The sequence below is a fragment of the Mustela erminea genome, chromosome 9 (assembly GCF_009829155.1).
Source record: "Mustela erminea isolate mMusErm1 chromosome 9, mMusErm1.Pri, whole genome shotgun sequence".
Taxonomy (NCBI): Eukaryota; Metazoa; Chordata; class Mammalia; order Carnivora; family Mustelidae; genus Mustela; species Mustela erminea.
In genome coordinates, this window is record NC_045622.1 from 54,709,456 (window position 1) to 54,726,326 (window position 16,871).

At 50.1% G+C, this 16,871-nt stretch overlaps 1 protein-coding gene across 10 annotated transcripts in view; it reads left to right on the forward strand.

Annotated features, from left to right (window-relative positions):
• ARRB1 (arrestin beta 1) overlaps positions 1-16,871 on the forward strand; it is a 75,023-nt gene that overhangs the window by 32,326 nt on the left and 25,826 nt on the right. For 7 of the 10 annotated variants that reach the window (XM_032356407.1, XM_032356409.1, XM_032356410.1 and 4 more), the window contains one exon: positions 16,202-16,232. In XM_032356407.1, the coding sequence (XP_032212298.1) occupies positions 16,202-16,232 (31 nt within the window). Of the gene's footprint in view, positions 1-3,397; positions 3,559-6,623; positions 6,774-13,016; positions 13,281-16,201; positions 16,233-16,871 lie in introns of those variants that run through there. The other 3 variants (XM_032356417.1, XM_032356411.1, XM_032356416.1) reach the window with 3 other exon arrangements.

Below are 16,871 nucleotides of genomic sequence, written 5' to 3' on the forward strand. Positions count from 1 at the left end.
GGAATCCTAAGGAGCAGGTGGAGGGTTTGGGTTGGGTATGGAGGTGTTGATTACTAAGCCCCAGGGTGTGATTCTGGGAGAGGTTTGGAGATGCCCTGAGGGCTCCTTCCTGCTTGTGGCCTCACTGAGGACAGCTACTCTCGGCTGGCCTTGCTGTGCCCACCTGATCTGTAGGCCTCTGTGTTCTTGAAAGTAATGAAAATGGATTTCTTACAAATGCTTGCTAATTCAGCCTTGTTCTCATAATAGGCCTCTGTCTCTGGCCTCCTAGGAACTCCTCATACCCATGACCTCCTCTCAGCTGCTGAGGCCCATCAAGGTAACGTGACCTGGATTGAGAGCTGGTGAGCCAGTGGAGGCCAACGTGGGCAGGAACCTGCCCAAGGCCACTCAGCGAGTTTGTTTATGGTGGTGGTGGTGGTTAGTATTTTCCCCACTTGCAGGGCTCTAGCTGAGTGCCAGGGCCTCATCTAACCCTGCAGACAGCTGAAGTCCGGGCTGATGAAGCCACCCGTCTTCTGCCTGACCTCAAGCCGCTAACCCCTTTGATGCACCTTCTCTGGACCAAGCGCAATCCCCTCCCCTGAGCAGCTCCCAGCCTGGGCGGGGTGGACATCAGTGGGTCACGCCCACCACCACGCCCACCAAGGTGCAGCAGATAGGCGCCCTCAAGGGACTAAGGGAATAATGGCTTCTCGATTTGCCTTCAAGATTAAACATGAGAAATATGCAAAGTACCTAGCATATAACAAATACATGAGAAATCTTAAACCGATTGCTATTGTGGATTTTTCTTATTTTCTAAATTTTAATAGAATTGCTCAGTGAGAAGTTTCAAAAGAAGGAGAAGTGTATAAATGTGCCTGGGTGGCTGCGTCCATTAAGCATCTGACTCCTGATTTCAGTTCAGGTCACGATCTTGTGGTTAGATCAATCCCTGCATCGGCGTCAGCTTGAAATGGTCTCTCTCTCTCTCGTTCTGCCCCTCCCCTGGCACACGGGCTCACTCTTGCTTGCTCTCTCAAAATGAATAAAATCTTTAAAAAAAAAAGAAAGGAGAACTGTATTTTGAGAGGACTGAGAAGCTTGTGCTTTACAAATCTGTAATATTCTTTGAGAAGACCTCTCACATCTTGAGAATACCACGGTATGTCCAATAATGAATGTATTTGGTTTGGAACACAGGATAAATTATATCTTTCAAAAGTATATAAGTCTTGGGGCGCTTGGGTGGCTCAGTGGGTTAAGCCGCTGCCTTCAGTTCGGGTCATGATCTCAGGGTCCTGGGATCGAGTCCCGCATCGGGCTCTCTGCTCAGCAGGGAGCCTGCTTCCCTCTCTCTCTGCCTGCCTCTCCATCTACTTGTGATTTCTCTCTGTCAAATAAATAAATAAAATATTTAAAAAAAAAAGTATATAAGTCTTTTAAAATTCAAAGCATTGTAATTATATTTTCACTTCTTAATTGATGAAGCAGATCATTTGAACTGTTTCTGTTTTTTCTCTTCTGCTCTGTGATGTTGGACAAGTTACTTAAACTATTTGTCTCTAATTTTCATCCTGTGTAGAGTGGGAATAATGAGAGTATCTACCTTACAGGGTTCTTGTGAGGTTTAAATGAGTTAATATAGTGTTTACAATAGCAGTGGGCTTGTATTAAATGCAATAAATAGAACTTATAGTAATAATAACAAAATATACCCAGGTTAAGTTACCAGATTAAGGTGGCTTTTCAGCGAATATGTATTCAGCTGACATTTGCTGGGTGCCGGCCCTGGACTTGTTTGGGCCTTGGCCTCGGGTCTTCACTGCTCTCTCCCTCTGCACAGTGGCCTGGGCCCCCTGGCTCCATTTCCACATCTTGCTCCTAACCCCCAGGGCCCCGGGTGAGGCTAAGCTCATAAAAAGTGTCAGCAAAGCACTTTGCGGATCGATGCTAACTAATAGCAGCTCCCCGAGCTGGCACATGTAGGGAAGAGGACCGTGAAGGCAGCTTGGACCAGGCTCAGGGATGGCACCTGGCCCTCGGGGAGGCCATTAATGTCCTCACAGCGGGACCTGTCCTTCCTCTCCTGTGCCTCCTGTCACTGTAGCCAGCAGTGGGTGCTGATTTGGGGGCTGGGGGAGGAACATTAGTGGCCCCAGGGGGAAGAGGTTTGCCCGCTGGCAGCAGAGGCAGGACCAGAAACCCAGGGAGCCCACGCATCTGGTGGCATCCAGGCCAGAGCTGGGTGCCCAGCTTGTCCTGGCCATCCTCCTGTCAGGGCTTTCCTCGTCACCCCCTCAAAATCGCTTGAGAAGTCAACATTCCTGGATTGGGACAGGCGGCCGCTGGCCTCCATCCAGATACATGGCTATCTTAAGTATGGCAAGGTTGCTTTGGGTCGGTTGAGGGCATGAATGGGAGGTGGCGTGAGACCCTGCACAAGGGACGATTGGGCAGAACTCCCCCTGGTTCTGCCCCCAGAGGGAAGCCCTTCTCCTCTTTGACTGAATGAAGTCTGTTTCGAGGACTGTTGTGGGGGCAAGCAGGTGGGGGGGGGTGTCCTCTGGGAGTTCCTAGTCTAATGGAGGAGGCATGGCCCCATCTTCCAGGAGAGAGACTCCTGTCTGATGGTGGGGGGGATGTGGCTTCTATTTCCTGGGGCTCCCCATTTAATGGAGGGGACGTAGCTCTCTTGTCCACCGGCAGCTTGTTGTTTAAGGAAGGAGGCATCATCTTTGTCCTGCAAGAACCTCTAATAATTGAAAGTCACAACCACTTCCCTCAGGGGAAATCTTTATTTGATAGAGGAGATCTGCCCTTTGCCCTCAAGAAGGTCTCCTGTCTGATGCGGGAGGCTCATCTTGTCACTCAGGAAGGCCCATTGATGGCCTCTGCCCTTGTCTCCCTCCTCTCCGCTTACCCGCCCTCCCCAGCATGATTTATGGGGCGCATAGATCTACAGGCAATAGCCACAGAAGGCTGTGCCATGTATGTTGGGGGGGGGTGGCTGCTATAGGGCAGGGAGGAAGGGAAGAAGAGGGACTGCAGAGGGACTTCATAGCAAGTGAGGGTGACATGGAAGGCTTCCCAGTAGAAGTGTCTTTATGGTACAGTCTGATGCACAAGAGGTGCCTGGCTGTGATGAGTATCCCCTGGGGGATAATGTGTAGAGGCTCCCCTGGGCTGAGAAGGAACACTTGAGAGGTCACTCCAGGGAGCCCCTGTTCATGCAGGCCCGACTGCTGGAGTGGACGGGCCCCAGGGAGACCCTCACCTTCTGTCTGTACACAGCTGAGTGTGGGCAGCCCAGAGACATCCGCCCTCCAAGGCCCGAGAAGCCCAGAGGAGGAGAGGAAACAGGACGCGTATCAGGAACGCCTTTTCCTTTTCTTTGTAACTAACCCCCTCACTCGGGGCTGGGGAGAGCTGAAGGGCCTGCCCTGGCCTGGCTGTTGCTGCCTCCAGCCCCCAGCTCTGGGTCCTACACACACAGCCTTACCCGCCCCCTTGGCTGCTGCTTCTGGGCTGGTCCCTCACTTCACCAAAACTCAGGACTCTCATCTGTAAAATGGGGTAAGACTTCCTATCTGCTTCACATGGAAGTTTATTTTTTTTTTCCTCTCTGTGTAGGATTTACATAACTTATTCCTTTATTCCTGAGATGGACATTGAGCACCTGGGAGCTTTGGGTTGGGCAGGGGCAAGGAACAGATGTGGACAGACAGGAAGTCCGTGTGGGACTTGTCTGAGGAGCTGGAGGACATCTGAGTGGAGATGTCACAAAGCTGGTGGGTGTGGGGTCAGAGAGGATCTGGCTGGAGATGGGGTTTGGACTCACCACCCTTGAGTGGCAGCCAAGTGGCTGGGTGGGTGGAGTCACCCAGGGAACTGCTTGTCATGCACCCTGGGAAGGAGTGGAGGTCCAGACTCCGGAGGCCACAGCCCTCAGGGCTCAGCGTACAGAGAGCTGGACACAGAGCAGGGACGGGGAACCATGCAGCCAGGGCTCCAGTGACCAAGAGGCTGGTGGGGAGGTGGTGTGTGGGGAAGGGTAGGCCACAGAGGATGAAGAAGGAGTAAAGGTAAAGGTACTGAGACACTGAAGAAGGCGGTCAGTCAGACTGGCATTCTTTCACTGTTTGCATGATTTCAGATACTGTTGGTCTCTGCCGACCAGAAGGCTCCTTATGTGTGTGTTTGTGTGGTGTGTGTACGGCCTGTGTGGGGGGATATTAGAGTGAGGTATGTGTTGCAGGCGTGAGTGGTGTGTGTGTCTGTGGAGTCCGTGTGCGTCTGAGGTGTGGCGCACATATGATGATGTGTGTGGTGTAGGTGGCAAGTGTGCACAGTGAGCGTGTGCTGTAGTGTGTGTGATACGTGGTTGCTTTCTGTATGTGTGGTGTGCGTGGTGTTTGTAGGTGTAGGTGAGGGATGTGCAGTGTTTGTGTGGTCTCTGTGGGTATGTGTGGGGTGTGTGTGTCTAAGCGTGTGTGTGTATGGTGTGCGTGGCACTTGTGTGTATGAGGGGTGTAGACTTCGTGCACATTTGGATCCTGGTTCCACACTGCAGAAAGCAGGCTGGTGCTGAGCCATTTACCTGGGCTGGAAACTGACCAGCATCTCTCAGGCTTGTGAATTCCCTTCTTTACTTAGGGTTACACCCAGTGGTGTACTGACAACAACTGGCTGTCCAGAAGACAACGGAGGTGATGTGGTGGTACTTGCCACCAAGTTCTCCCACCAAGGAGTTAGCACTACTAAAGTGATGTCATTGAACGTGGGGATGGGGAGAGATGCGCATTAGGACACCATCCGACAGCATTCCCACGGCGGCATAAGTAGCCTCAAGAGCATTGTAGGGAAATTTAGTGAAATTACAGTAATGATAAATTTGGAGTATGTATTCCCTTTGTTTTTAATACAATTTATTTAACTCTAAGTTTAGAGTAGGATTTCTCACTATCAGTACTTTGGGCTGCAGAATCTTGCTTGGCGGTGGGAACGGGGTTGACCTATGTCTTGTGCAGGCGGCATCCCTGACCTCCACCCACTGGATGCTGCTAGCACCCATCCTCCAGAATGTCTTCAGACGTTGCCAAATGTCCCCGGTGGGGGATAGGGGGGTGGCGCATTCACCCCGCCGTGGCGAGCCATGGCAATGGCTCTGTTCTTCCCATACGAGCCTCCTCCTGCCCGTCACAGGCACCTTGTCTGGCTAAATATGAGACATGGCTTTTTTCCCTTAGAATTCTTTCTCAGAGAAGAGCTGCCACCCGAGGCCATAGCTTTCAGTCTGGACAGAGCCCCTGACCACAGAAGACGTTCAGCCTCTGACCAGCCCCTGGGGAGGTCAACACAGAGTCCGAGATGCGCTCCATAGCGATCGGCTCTGCTGTTTTATGACCCACTAGAAGGAAAAAAGTATTGCTTCTGAATTACTGTCTCATTTTGATATGTTATTCTATGATCCTAAAACTTTGTATGTGCGAATTGGCAAAACAACAAAACAACCAAACCCAAACAAATGAAACTTCAAATAAAGTCTTCCTCTGGGGACATCTGACTGCCTTGTGTCTGGGGCCGCCCTGTGTGTCCCGGGCTCCCGCTGAGGCCCACGCGCCGCGTCTCCTCCTGCTGGCCAGGCTGCCCACCTCTGATTTGCCACTTGGCCCTGGTCTGTTTCTCCCCAGCTTCATGCTTGGGGGTTGGCTCTCTTTAATTCCTTTATTCATTCATACAGAATATTTATTTAGCACCAGCCATGTACCGAGGAAAGTAAATGATTGAGGGAAGAGGCTTCTGATCTCTGCAGTTTCTCAGTGTTGCATGGCTGTCTCCAAGGAGAGGTGGGATACAAGCCAGTGCGGATGCCGAGGGGACATGGGCGCTGGATGGGGGAGGGGAGGGACAGGTGCTAATGTGTGTGGGTGGCTGTTTTGTGCCTGGAACCGAGCTGAACATTATACATCCTCTCATTCCGCCCTCCCACTGTGCTTTTGAGGGAAGCTTTGTTTATTTGTGGAGCATCTGTCTTCCTGCTCCAGAGTGTAGGTACCCTGGGGACAGGGCGCAGGGGCCTAGATCTCCTGGAGGTAAGAACCGTGGCAGGCCCAGAGATTGGAAAATAAAAGGAAGAAAATAAAGGAAGGAAGGAAGATGGATAGAAAGAGGGGAGATGGGAAAGAGGCAGGAGAGAGGAGCCAGCACAGTCCCTCTGGAGATGAGAGCAGTCAGGGAAGGCTTCTCGGATGAAGTGACATCGGGAAGAAAGGATTGCAGTTGGGAGAACAGAAGGAAAGGCTAGTACAGAAAGAAGAAATAGGGCATGTCCCCAGAGATTTCTGAACTGTGAGGGTCTAAACTGGGAAGAGAACATTACAAACTATTATTTTCCATCTGAGACCAAGAGGAAGACAGACAACTAAAAAAACTTGCCTGGCCCAGCAAGGGTAACATAACTATCTCTTCCCACCCCAAGGCCTTCTCACTCAAAGGACATTTAGGCAAGAACTCTCCCCTGGGTGCTGGAGGGGGAGGGGAACAATGATAACAACAATCATCATATTACCAATCATGTTGGCTTCCTTTTATCAGTTCCCTTCTGTGTACCAAGTCCTTGTATGTGCCTTCATGCTGTGTGGTAGATAGCGCCCCATATTCCTGACAGGGGAAAGTATGCCTCAGAGAGGTGCTAAACTCACCCGAGGACACACAGGATTCCAGCCGGGTCTGCCTGCTTTTCCGCCAGCAGTCTTCCCTAAGCTGAAAGAAGCCTGGAGAGTATTCAGGTGCGGTCTGTGGGCTCTTTGGGATCCAGCTGCCAGCCCGCTTGTTGAAATTTTTATTAGCCTTTGATGTTCAGATCTCCAGTTTCTTAGGTTACCAGCAAATGCGCCACGCTTCTTTAAGAAACTCACCTCTCTCTTCAGGGCCACCTGGTGGGCCCCCTCCTTTCTGACTCTGCACCCTGTAGATCTGGCTCAAGGCCAGAAAAGGGAACCTGGGAATGCAAGCAGAAGGGGGAGGGGTTGCTGTCAGCTCAGAAGCCAATGGGAAGTCCAGAGGCTGGGAGCGTGACTTGGTCAGAGCCCCCCTCTACCACCCTTGCCCCGCAGCCCTGCCAGACACGCTGCCCTCTGGACACAGGAGCCTTGCCAGGTGTCGAGCTGCTGCGATAGGACAAGAACACCAGGAATCTGGGGCTCCCCTCCCTGTCTGGGACTCTGTGCACGTGGGCAAATCTCTCTGAGCCTATTTCCTGGCCTCCGCAGGGACCCTTCCCTCCCTTGGGTTGTGATTTCTCCATCTGTGGAATGAAGCAGGCTGTAGTGTGCTCCCTCAGGCTCCCCAGATCTGTGAAATGAGGGTGACATTTCCTGTCTTCCTGCCTTTTCCCCCTCCTGGACTGTCCTGAACTGCAGGTGCACTAATGGTAGGTAAACAGGCAGGCGATGTTCTGACACAGGGCGGGGTGTTCAATTTTGCCAGAGCGGACGAGCTTGTACATAAATAACTCTGCTACCAGGGAGCGTGTGATAAGGGCCCTAGAAACCTCTTTGCTGCCATAGCCACCTGCTCTTCATGCCTCCCTGCTCCCTGATGGCTGCTCTCACACCCAGAAAGTGGGTCAGAATGTAGGGCAGAAGGAATGCCCCCTTGTGTTGTCCCCACCCTGCCCAATTGAGTCCAGATTGCCTATCAGGCCAGGGATAGAGGAAATTTATGGGGTTGGGGGCATGTCTGTGTCCAAAATACAGTCCTGGCCCATCATTCTCCCTCCCCCAAAGGCCCAAGGCTCCCTATTGGCTTCTGGTTAGGGTTCACGTTCTTTAGCTTGGCATTCAAGGCCCTTCACACCTAGCCCAGGACCTGATGGACGGAGGTGCTCCATGACTCTGGGCTGTGAGTGGACCTTTTTCTGGTCTGTCCTCCTCCCTGGTGCTCCTCTCAGACCTGCAGGACAAACAGTAGCCACACCAGCCTGCCAACCACCTCCTGAGCATGGCGTGGACTCAGTCGCCCTCTCCAGACCTTGGCCTTCATCTCTGACTGTTCCTCAAGGTCTTCCTCATTGCCCCATCCTCCCTGGAAGCCTTTCCTGACTCGCCCGACAGAAACACACGATCCCACTTAGAAGGGAGTGTGAATGGTTAAAAGTGTGTGATCTCTGGAGCCCGACGGCCCTGGGCTCCAGCATGTAGCTACACCCCTTACTAGCTGTGTGAACTTGGGAAAATGAGACATCCTCTGTCTGTGTCTCAGTTTCTGCATCTCTGAAATGGAGATGGAGTCGTACCTCCTTATAATGTTGTTGGAGGAACACAAGAGCTGATACTTATGATGCACTTAGAGAAGTCCCTGGCACCTGGTTTCTCTCCAGGGTGAGTTTTCCGATGGTGATTGAAGACTGAGTAATATTTGAAGGTCTTCCCCCATTCACTGTATTTGTTGCATTTTTCTCCACCATGAATTTTCGGATGCTCATAAAGGAGTGAATTGTAACCAGCACTCTTCCAGTTCACTGGTAGTGAACCCACATTCGTGGGTAGTCCAGGATGAGGTTCCTGGACCTCAAGTTCTATCTGATATTGAGTAAGACAAGTTCTGTCTAAATGATTCCTTGTAAGTGGGGTTTCTCTCTGGTATAATTTTCTGATACTGATGTCATGACTTTGGATGTTATTTATTGGAGTCTTATGTTTCTCCTCTGGAAAAAATAGGAATGTTTAGATGGAATAACAAAATATATTTTTTTAAATAAAGATTTTATTTATTTAATTGACATACACAGAGAGAGGGCACAAGCAGGGGGAGCTGCAGGCAGAGGGAGAGGGAGAAGCAGGGAGCCCAATGCGGGGCTCGATCTCAGGACATGGGATCGTGACCTGAGCCGAAGGCAGACGCTTAACCGACTGAGTTACCCAGGTGCCCTGGAATGACATAGTATCTTAATGTGTGTAAAGTGTTCACCATAGCACCTGACTCCTAGGGAAAGCTTAATGCATGGTGGCCATCGTTTGTGGTTGGTTCCTCTAACTTGACTATGCCATGGTCATTAGTCAGCAGGGGCCACGAACTGCTTGCCTTAGTACCCCCAGAGCCTGGCAGTGACAGGGGCTGTGTGAAGGTGGGCAGGTGAGTGATAAACTTTATCAAAGCTGAGTAGAGGAGACCTGTTTGGGATACACCAGTTGTATTCTTGACTTAGCCTGATGGTGGCCGGGATCCTGCCCCTAGGAAGCATTTCCTAAGCTTGATTTTCATAGATCCTAACATCCAAAGAGAAGGATAGCTCCAAGAAGAAATCTCTGGAGTCTGCTAGCCAGAGAAGATCATCATCAACCCACCATCTTTTTAAACTTCATCCATCCTCACTTTTGACCATTCTCTCTTAAAGAGTTCATTCATTCATTCAACAACATTCACCCCCTTGTTATTTACTGAGCCCCTACTGTGCCCCAGGAACCATGCTATGCCCCAGGGATCGATAACACAAGTAAGATCTGTGCTCTCACTTATGTAAGTGAGGCAGAAAGTAAGTAAACAAACCACTGCCAAATGTGGGACATGCTGTGACTCCCTGCCGGGTGTGGGGCTTGGAAGAGTCAGGGAGGGCTTCCTGGAGAAAGAAATAGCTGAGCAGAAGACAGCACAGCAGTTCTCATAGCTGGCACAGCAGGCCCGGGAGGGATCTGAGCAATCACAGAGAAACAGACTCCACAGTGTAAAATCACAGAATCAGAGACTCTAACATCAAAGGATTCAGAGTAATAGGTTCCATATTTCTCTACTAACAATATTTTTTTTTCCAGGCTCTTCTTTCACCAAGACCTGAGACGTTTCTTGTTAGGGAAGCCCTGGCATCTTTACAAAGTGACTTACGCCTATTGTACAACACAGAAAAATAAGATCTATAAAGAAGTGGGTTTGTGGGTGGAGGGAGTCTCCTTCAAGCCCTGGTAATATTTGGGCATGTTTCCTTTCCTTTCACGTACTTTTTGGGGGTTTGTTTTTAGTCTTTTATTTTTTTTCAATTGATATAATTTACATGCTGTAATAATCAGAATTTTTCTGTAAAATGTAGTGGTTTTTAATATATTTGCAAGGTTGAATAACCATCACCACTGTCTAATTCCAGGACATTTTCATCTCCCCAAGGAGAAACCCCCTACCCGTTAGCAGTCACTCCTCATTGCCCATTCACGCCAGCTCCTGGTAGCTACTAACCTGCTTTCTGTCTCTATGTGCTTCCCTATTCTGGACATTTCATGTAAGTGGGATCAAACAGTAGGTGGTCTTTTGTGTCTGGCTTCTTTTCTATGACATGTTTTCAAGGTTCGTCCATGTGGTAGCAGGAATCAGTATGTCATCTCTTTTTATAACTAAATAATATTTCTTTAGATACCACATTTAAACAATACATTCATCAGTTGATGGGAATTTGTTTTTCTTTTTCACCCTTTATGACTATTATGAATAATGTGTGCTGTGGACATTTATGTACACATTTTTGGTGGGGATCTGTTTTCCATTCTCTAAGGTATGGACCTAGGGATAGAATTTCTGGGTCATACTTTCAGAGGAACAGCCAAACTGTTTTTCCAAGTGACCCCACCGCATTGCATTCCCACCAACAATGTATGAGGTGAGTTCTGATATGTATGCATCCTTGAGAACACTTGTTATTGTCTTTTTTTGGATTGTAGGTATCCTAGTGAGCATGAAGTATCTCATCATGCCTTTGATTTGAATTTCTCTGATGATTAATAATGTTGAACATCTTTTCATGTGCTTATTGGCCACTTGTGTATCTTCTTGGAGAAATATCTATTTGAATCCATCGCCCATTTTTAATTGGGTTAATTGCCTGTTTATTGTTGAATTGTAATAGGGTTTTTATATATCCTGGATACTAAACCCTTATCAGATACGTGATTTGAGAGTATTTTCTCTATTCTGTGGGTTGTCTTTTCACTTTCTTGATAGTGACCTTTGAAGCTCAAAAGTTTTTAATGCCACCCAGGCACTCCAATTTATCTCTTTAAAGTTGTCTATGCTTTTGGTATTATATGTAAGGTTACCATTGCCTGATCCAAGGTCATGTTGATTTACACTTAGGCTTTCTTCTAGGAGTTTTATAGTTATAACTCTTAGATTAAGGTCCTTGATCCATTTTGAGTTAAGTTTTCATATATGGTGTGACGTAGTAGGGAGTCTAATTTTTTGGGGGGTGGGGGCATGTGGATATCCCGTTGTCCCAACATCATTTGTTGAAAAGACTGTTTTGTGTTTCGTTCCCCCATTGACTTGCTTTGGCTCCTTTGTCAAAAATCAATTGACCATAAATATATGGGTTTATTTCTGGACTTTCAATTTTGTTCCATTGATCTTTGTGTCTATCTTTATGCCAGCCTCACACAGTCTTAATTATTGTAGCTTTGTAGTATGTTTTGAACTTGGGGGTATAAATCCTCCAAATTTATATTTTTTCAAGATTGTTTTGGCTATTCTGGACCTTTGCATTTCCATATGAATTTTAGGGCCACCTTTCTTTTTCTTTCTTTCTTTCTTTTATTTTATTTATTTATTTGAGGGAGAGAGAGTGAGTAAGCATGGACAAGCAGGGGGAGGGACAGAGGGATTAGAAGAAGCAGACTCCCCGCTGAGCAGGGAACCCACCCGCCTGAGTGGGGCTCTATCCCAGACCCCAAAACCATGACCTGAGCTGAAGGCAGACACTTAACCAACTGAGCCACCCAGGTGCCCCAGCCTGTTCATTTCTGGAAAACAACAACCACAACCACCACCACCACAACAACAACCAGCTGGGATTTTGATAGGGATTACACTAAATCTGTAGATCAATTTGGGAAGTATTGCCATCTTAACATTAAGTCTTCTCATTCTTTCTTTTGGTATTTTTGGATATAAAGTTGAGCTCATGCCAAATATGTTGTTTTGAATCCTAACTTACATTGCTTAATATTCTGTCATAGGCATTTCCTTGTGTTTAAAAGATGTAAGAATAATTTTAGTACTACGTAATATTCCATTGTTTAGCTGTACCACACAGAATCATAAACTTTTAGTTTTTGGCTAATCTGTCATGGGCCCCTCATGATGCAGGCACAAGGGGACACTGGGAGGCCAGGTGGCTCACAAAAAGCCAGCAGAATATTCAAGGTATCCCCTGCTACAGGTGGGGAATGGGGCTCACTGGAAAAGACAACGTTCTGGTTACTGGAGAGCTGACCTGTCTGCCCACCTTGGGAGCACCACCCTGAGGGAATCAAATCAGAATGTTGTTTTAAGCTACGAAGTTTGCAGTCATTTGTCACAAGCTTGGTAGGAGACAGAACGTGTAGTAGCCCTTATGTGCTTCTCCCCTGAAGTGATATGTGACACTTCTACTCCTTCCTTGTTGGCCAGAGCAAGCCACGTGGGCATGCCTAACTTCATAGGACTGGAGAAACGTGCCCAGCCTTACAGGGAAATGGCATATTGATGAATATAGTCATATCTGCTCTACCCCTGCTCTCTGTGTGTCTTGCTGATGTCTTCTATTCTAGTCCGTGGAAACAAAACAAAACAACAAAGTGCTGTTGGCAACCCCCCCCCCTTTTTAAAGATTTTATTTATTTATTTGACAGAGAGAGAGATCACAAGTAGGTAGAGAGGTAGGCAGAGAGAGAGGGGGAAGCAGGCTCCCCGCTGAGCAGAGAGCCCGACATGGGGCTCCATCCCAGGACCCTGAGATCATGACCCCAGCCGAAAGCAGAGGCCCCAACCCACTGAGCCATCCAGGCGCCCCTGGTGGCAACTCTTTTAAGTCGATTTTGTGATTCACTAATGGGCTGCGATGCCCTGATTAGTAAAACACTGCTCTATAGACCCTCCTCCGAGAACCCTCATGGAACACATGACACGCCCTCGATATAGCTGATTGGTTCAGGCAGGGGGGCACCTGACCAAAGCTGATCAATCAAATTCCTCTCCTGGGAATTTGGAATTGGGCCATTCAGCCAGTTAACAGTGTGAAGCTGAGTGAGAGGCTGAGTAGAAACAGGGTCGGAGTGAGCCGCATGCGAGCCAGAATGACGGAGGAGCAGAAAAGGCCTGAGTAAGCAGAGAGAGTTGGTCCCCAGAGACAATGGAGCAGCCGATCGGAGAACAGCACAGCCCCGAGAACATGCAGCCCCAGGGGGAGAGGCTGAGAGAGAGCTACCACCCGAGAGGCTGATGGCTTCCCCATTTGTGGCTCCAGCACTTCTGCGTCCTGCCTGCGCGTCCTTCCCGTGAGAGTTTTGTCTCCTTATTCTCCTCCCGCCTCCTTTCCTCTAGCCACCCTCGCTGGGTTTCTGTTCCTTGTCTCCAGGGAGCTTTAGTCTTCTAGAACCAACCCCTGGTGTTTCTCTTACACGGGACTCAGCTTTGACTCTTAGAATCAGGCTGGTGGGGCATGGATGGGTCTGAGGGGGTAGGGGGTGGTGGACCAAACCCAGCTAGCCCACAGTCTTGCACGTGTGTCCTTGCCCTTCACGGTGGACAGGCAGAAGCCATCTGCGTGGTGCTGCACAATCTCAGGGTCCAGGGAACTGGAACACCCGCCCCCACCCCCCACGGGGGGGGGGGGGTGGGGGGGGGTTTCCTGACAGTGTTGGGGTCAGGAAGCCAGTGGGGTTGTTTCAGGGAGGCCTTGGCTATGCAACAAAGCGGATAGGACATGGGCTCTGGAGACACACAACCAGAGTTCACCTTCCAGAGCCTCAGTTGCCTCATCTCTGAAATGGGGTTGTTGAAGGATCAGCAGTGTCCTGGGAAAATTACCGAGAGGCAGGACTAGGGCAGAATATGGACTTGGGGCATGGGAGGCTGCTGTTGTTGTTTGAGGAAGCTGTCAGAGTCCAGGCTTCCTGAGGAGGTGGCCCTGGGGGCTGATTGAGTTAGCTCAGGACGTTCCCCACCACTGGCCATGTTTCCTGCCCTCGTTGCCCTCACTCTCCTTCTCGCCCCATATGCACCTTTTTGTCCCTTTGCCCTCCCCTCCCCTCCCCAGACTCATTTCCCCTGTTTTCTGTGTTTCCCCAAAGCTGATAAAAGAAAATAAATAAATAAATAAATTTTAAAAACACCTGCTTTAGGAAAGCAGCAGAATTGGATATAAAGTACTCAGCCTCTGGAGGCAGACAGAATTGGGTCTGAACCCTGACTTAGACTCTTGGCTTGCTCTGTGTTCCTGGACAAATTGCTCCATCTCTCTGAAACTTAAGTTCATTATGTGTAAAATGGGAGTTACATTTTACAGTGTGTTAGGAGAAAGAACTAATTAGGCGCTCAACAAATGCTAGTTCTCTCTGTCTTACTGCCCTTCCTCCTTCCCCCCCTCTCTTCTCGACTATCGCTTATCCTGGCCTGGATCCCAGCCCCCACCTGTGGTAAGGATGCCCCTCGCTCCTCTCCAGGATCACCTCAGTGGCTTTCCCTGACTCGCTTAGAACTCAGGCATTTGTGTTCTCTCCTTTCAGTCAGGCCCCAGGCTCCCGAGAGGTGGGCTGAGGTTTCTGGAAGCAGCTGGGAATCCCTGTGACTTCTCTGGTCTCCTGGACACAGGTCCAGCCCGAGCTTGGGAGCTGCTGGCTCAAACTGTGTGATCTGTATTTTTTTTCTCACGTTAGTGATTATTACACCCCAGCTGACTGTGGCATTTTCACACTGCAAACACTGATAAATATTTATGAGGAGGAGAAAAGCCCAGAACTAGGCTTGGTGGAGGGGAGAGAAGTGCCAGTGCCTTCTTTGCAAGCCAAGCTCAGCCCTCTCAGTGGTCCCTTGAGCCCTAGATGTTAGGGTGGGAGTGGGGTGGTGGGGTCCAAGGAGGCAGAGCAGAGCCACCCCCCACCCCTTCAAGGAGGAGCGACTGTCCCCATGGCACTGTGGAGCTCACCCCACCTTGCCCTGGTGGCCTGCTGCACTTCCTGCTCCTGGGGGCCTGTTCCATGCTCCGGGTTTTTGGCTGGTTTGTTTCATCTCTCATTCCATCTGTTATGCTCACACCTGCAGGGCAGCTTCCCTCTCCTCTCCTCTCCCTCCGTCCCTCTTCCTCCAGTACATTCTCTGGTCTCTGCCTCCTTGCTTTTTCTTCTCTCTTCCCAACATTACTCTGAGCAATTCTGGGGCTAGATGATGGGATTAGGTGAGGGGGTCTCAGACTCCCAGACCAAGCTGGGGGAGAGGACAGGGCCTGGTGGAGACTGCAGTGTGCTCTAGAAGGCCCAGAGAGCACTTCGCAGGAGTTGGGGGCTGCGTGTCTGCCTGACTCGGTGTCCAGTGCCCTGCTCTGTGGCCAGGGGCACATCCCCTGTCTTTCCTGGGCCTCAGTCTCTCAGTTGATTCCTTCACTGATTCCTTTGGCGCCCACTCAACTAATATTTGTCAAGTGCTTGCTACCTGCCATGCATTAACACAGATCTATTAAACGCCTACTAGGGACACCATTCTAGGGACTCAGGACACATCGGTGGAGAAGAAAGTTCAGGCTGTCTGCCTCGTGGAGCTGGCATGTTAGCAGACCAGACAGGCATAAATTAGCAAGTCACTTGAGAGTAGGTTAGCAAGTGCTGAGTGCTGTGGGAAAGTAAATAGAGCCAGAGGAGGAGAGGGAGTGCAGGGCGTGGCCATGGTGAAGCCCCATCACAGAAGGCATGGGGCTGGGCCAGCAGATCTGTGATGGGGCAGGTACTGCTCGAGCAAAGGCCCTGAGGCAGGGCCAACTCACCCTGGTGAGTTGGAAGAACAGCAGGGAGGCACTGTGACTGGCAGGGTGCGAGAGAGTGGGAGCTGATGCGGACGGGTGAAGGAGGCAGAGAAGACCACTCTCACAGGGCTTTTCTTCTGCATGAGCTGGGAGGACTTTGAGCAAATGAGTGGCAAGGCCTGACATGTCTTTTGAGAGCCCCTCAGCCTGCTGTGTGAAGAGGAGGCTGAGGGGGCCACGGCAGATCCCACGAGAGCTACAATGGCCGTTAACAGAGGCTTGGGTGGGGTAGCACCGGAGATGGTAAGATCTGATGACTGCAGATGCTGTTTTGGCTCTCAAGGCTTGACAGTGACTGGAGATCACTCCAGGTGCTTGTTCTCTGTCCTGCTGAGGGATGGCGTGTGGAGATCTCCCACCCGGCAGGATGCACTAATCCTAGCTTCCTCTTTTTGTCCACAGGGTGTTCAAGAAGGCAAGCCCGAATGGAAAGGTGAGTCCACAACAACCGCACCCCAGTTCCTCCCTGGGCCCACATTCTTGTCTTCTCTTGGGCATTTCTATTGCCCATGCAGGACCCCCACACAGCCCCGTCAGTCCCTAGGAGCTGTCTGCCACAGGGGAGGGACTCTCAGGGAACTTTCTGTCTGAGGGGGGCAGTCTGACTCCTCTGGACTTCAGGGAGCCCCTACTCCAGGCTGAGGCACAGCCTCTCTTAGAGACACTTCAGTGCAAGTGTGGTCATTAGACTAAGTGCCAAGGGCCTCAGAAGCACTGGGTCCCCTGGTATGAGAGGCCACTAGAGCCTCTCCTCTGAACCATGGCTTCACCTAGTTTTCTGGAGCAGCTCCCAGGACCTGCCCTGCTTTCTCTCTTTCCACAGGCCCCAGGCTCCATCCTGCTTTCCTTTCAGTTCAGCAAATAGATATTACTGACATCATTCCCTGTCGGGTACAGGCCTGGCCAGCGGGGCCCGGGATAGGGTATACTGAGACAAATGAGGTACGGCTCAGGCCACTCCCAGCCAGATGGGGGAGGCAGACACAGACACCCATTACTTCAATGTGTGGCAGCAGGGGTGAGATCAAGGGATGCCTGGGGATGGCAGGACCCAGACTGGTCAGTCAGGGAT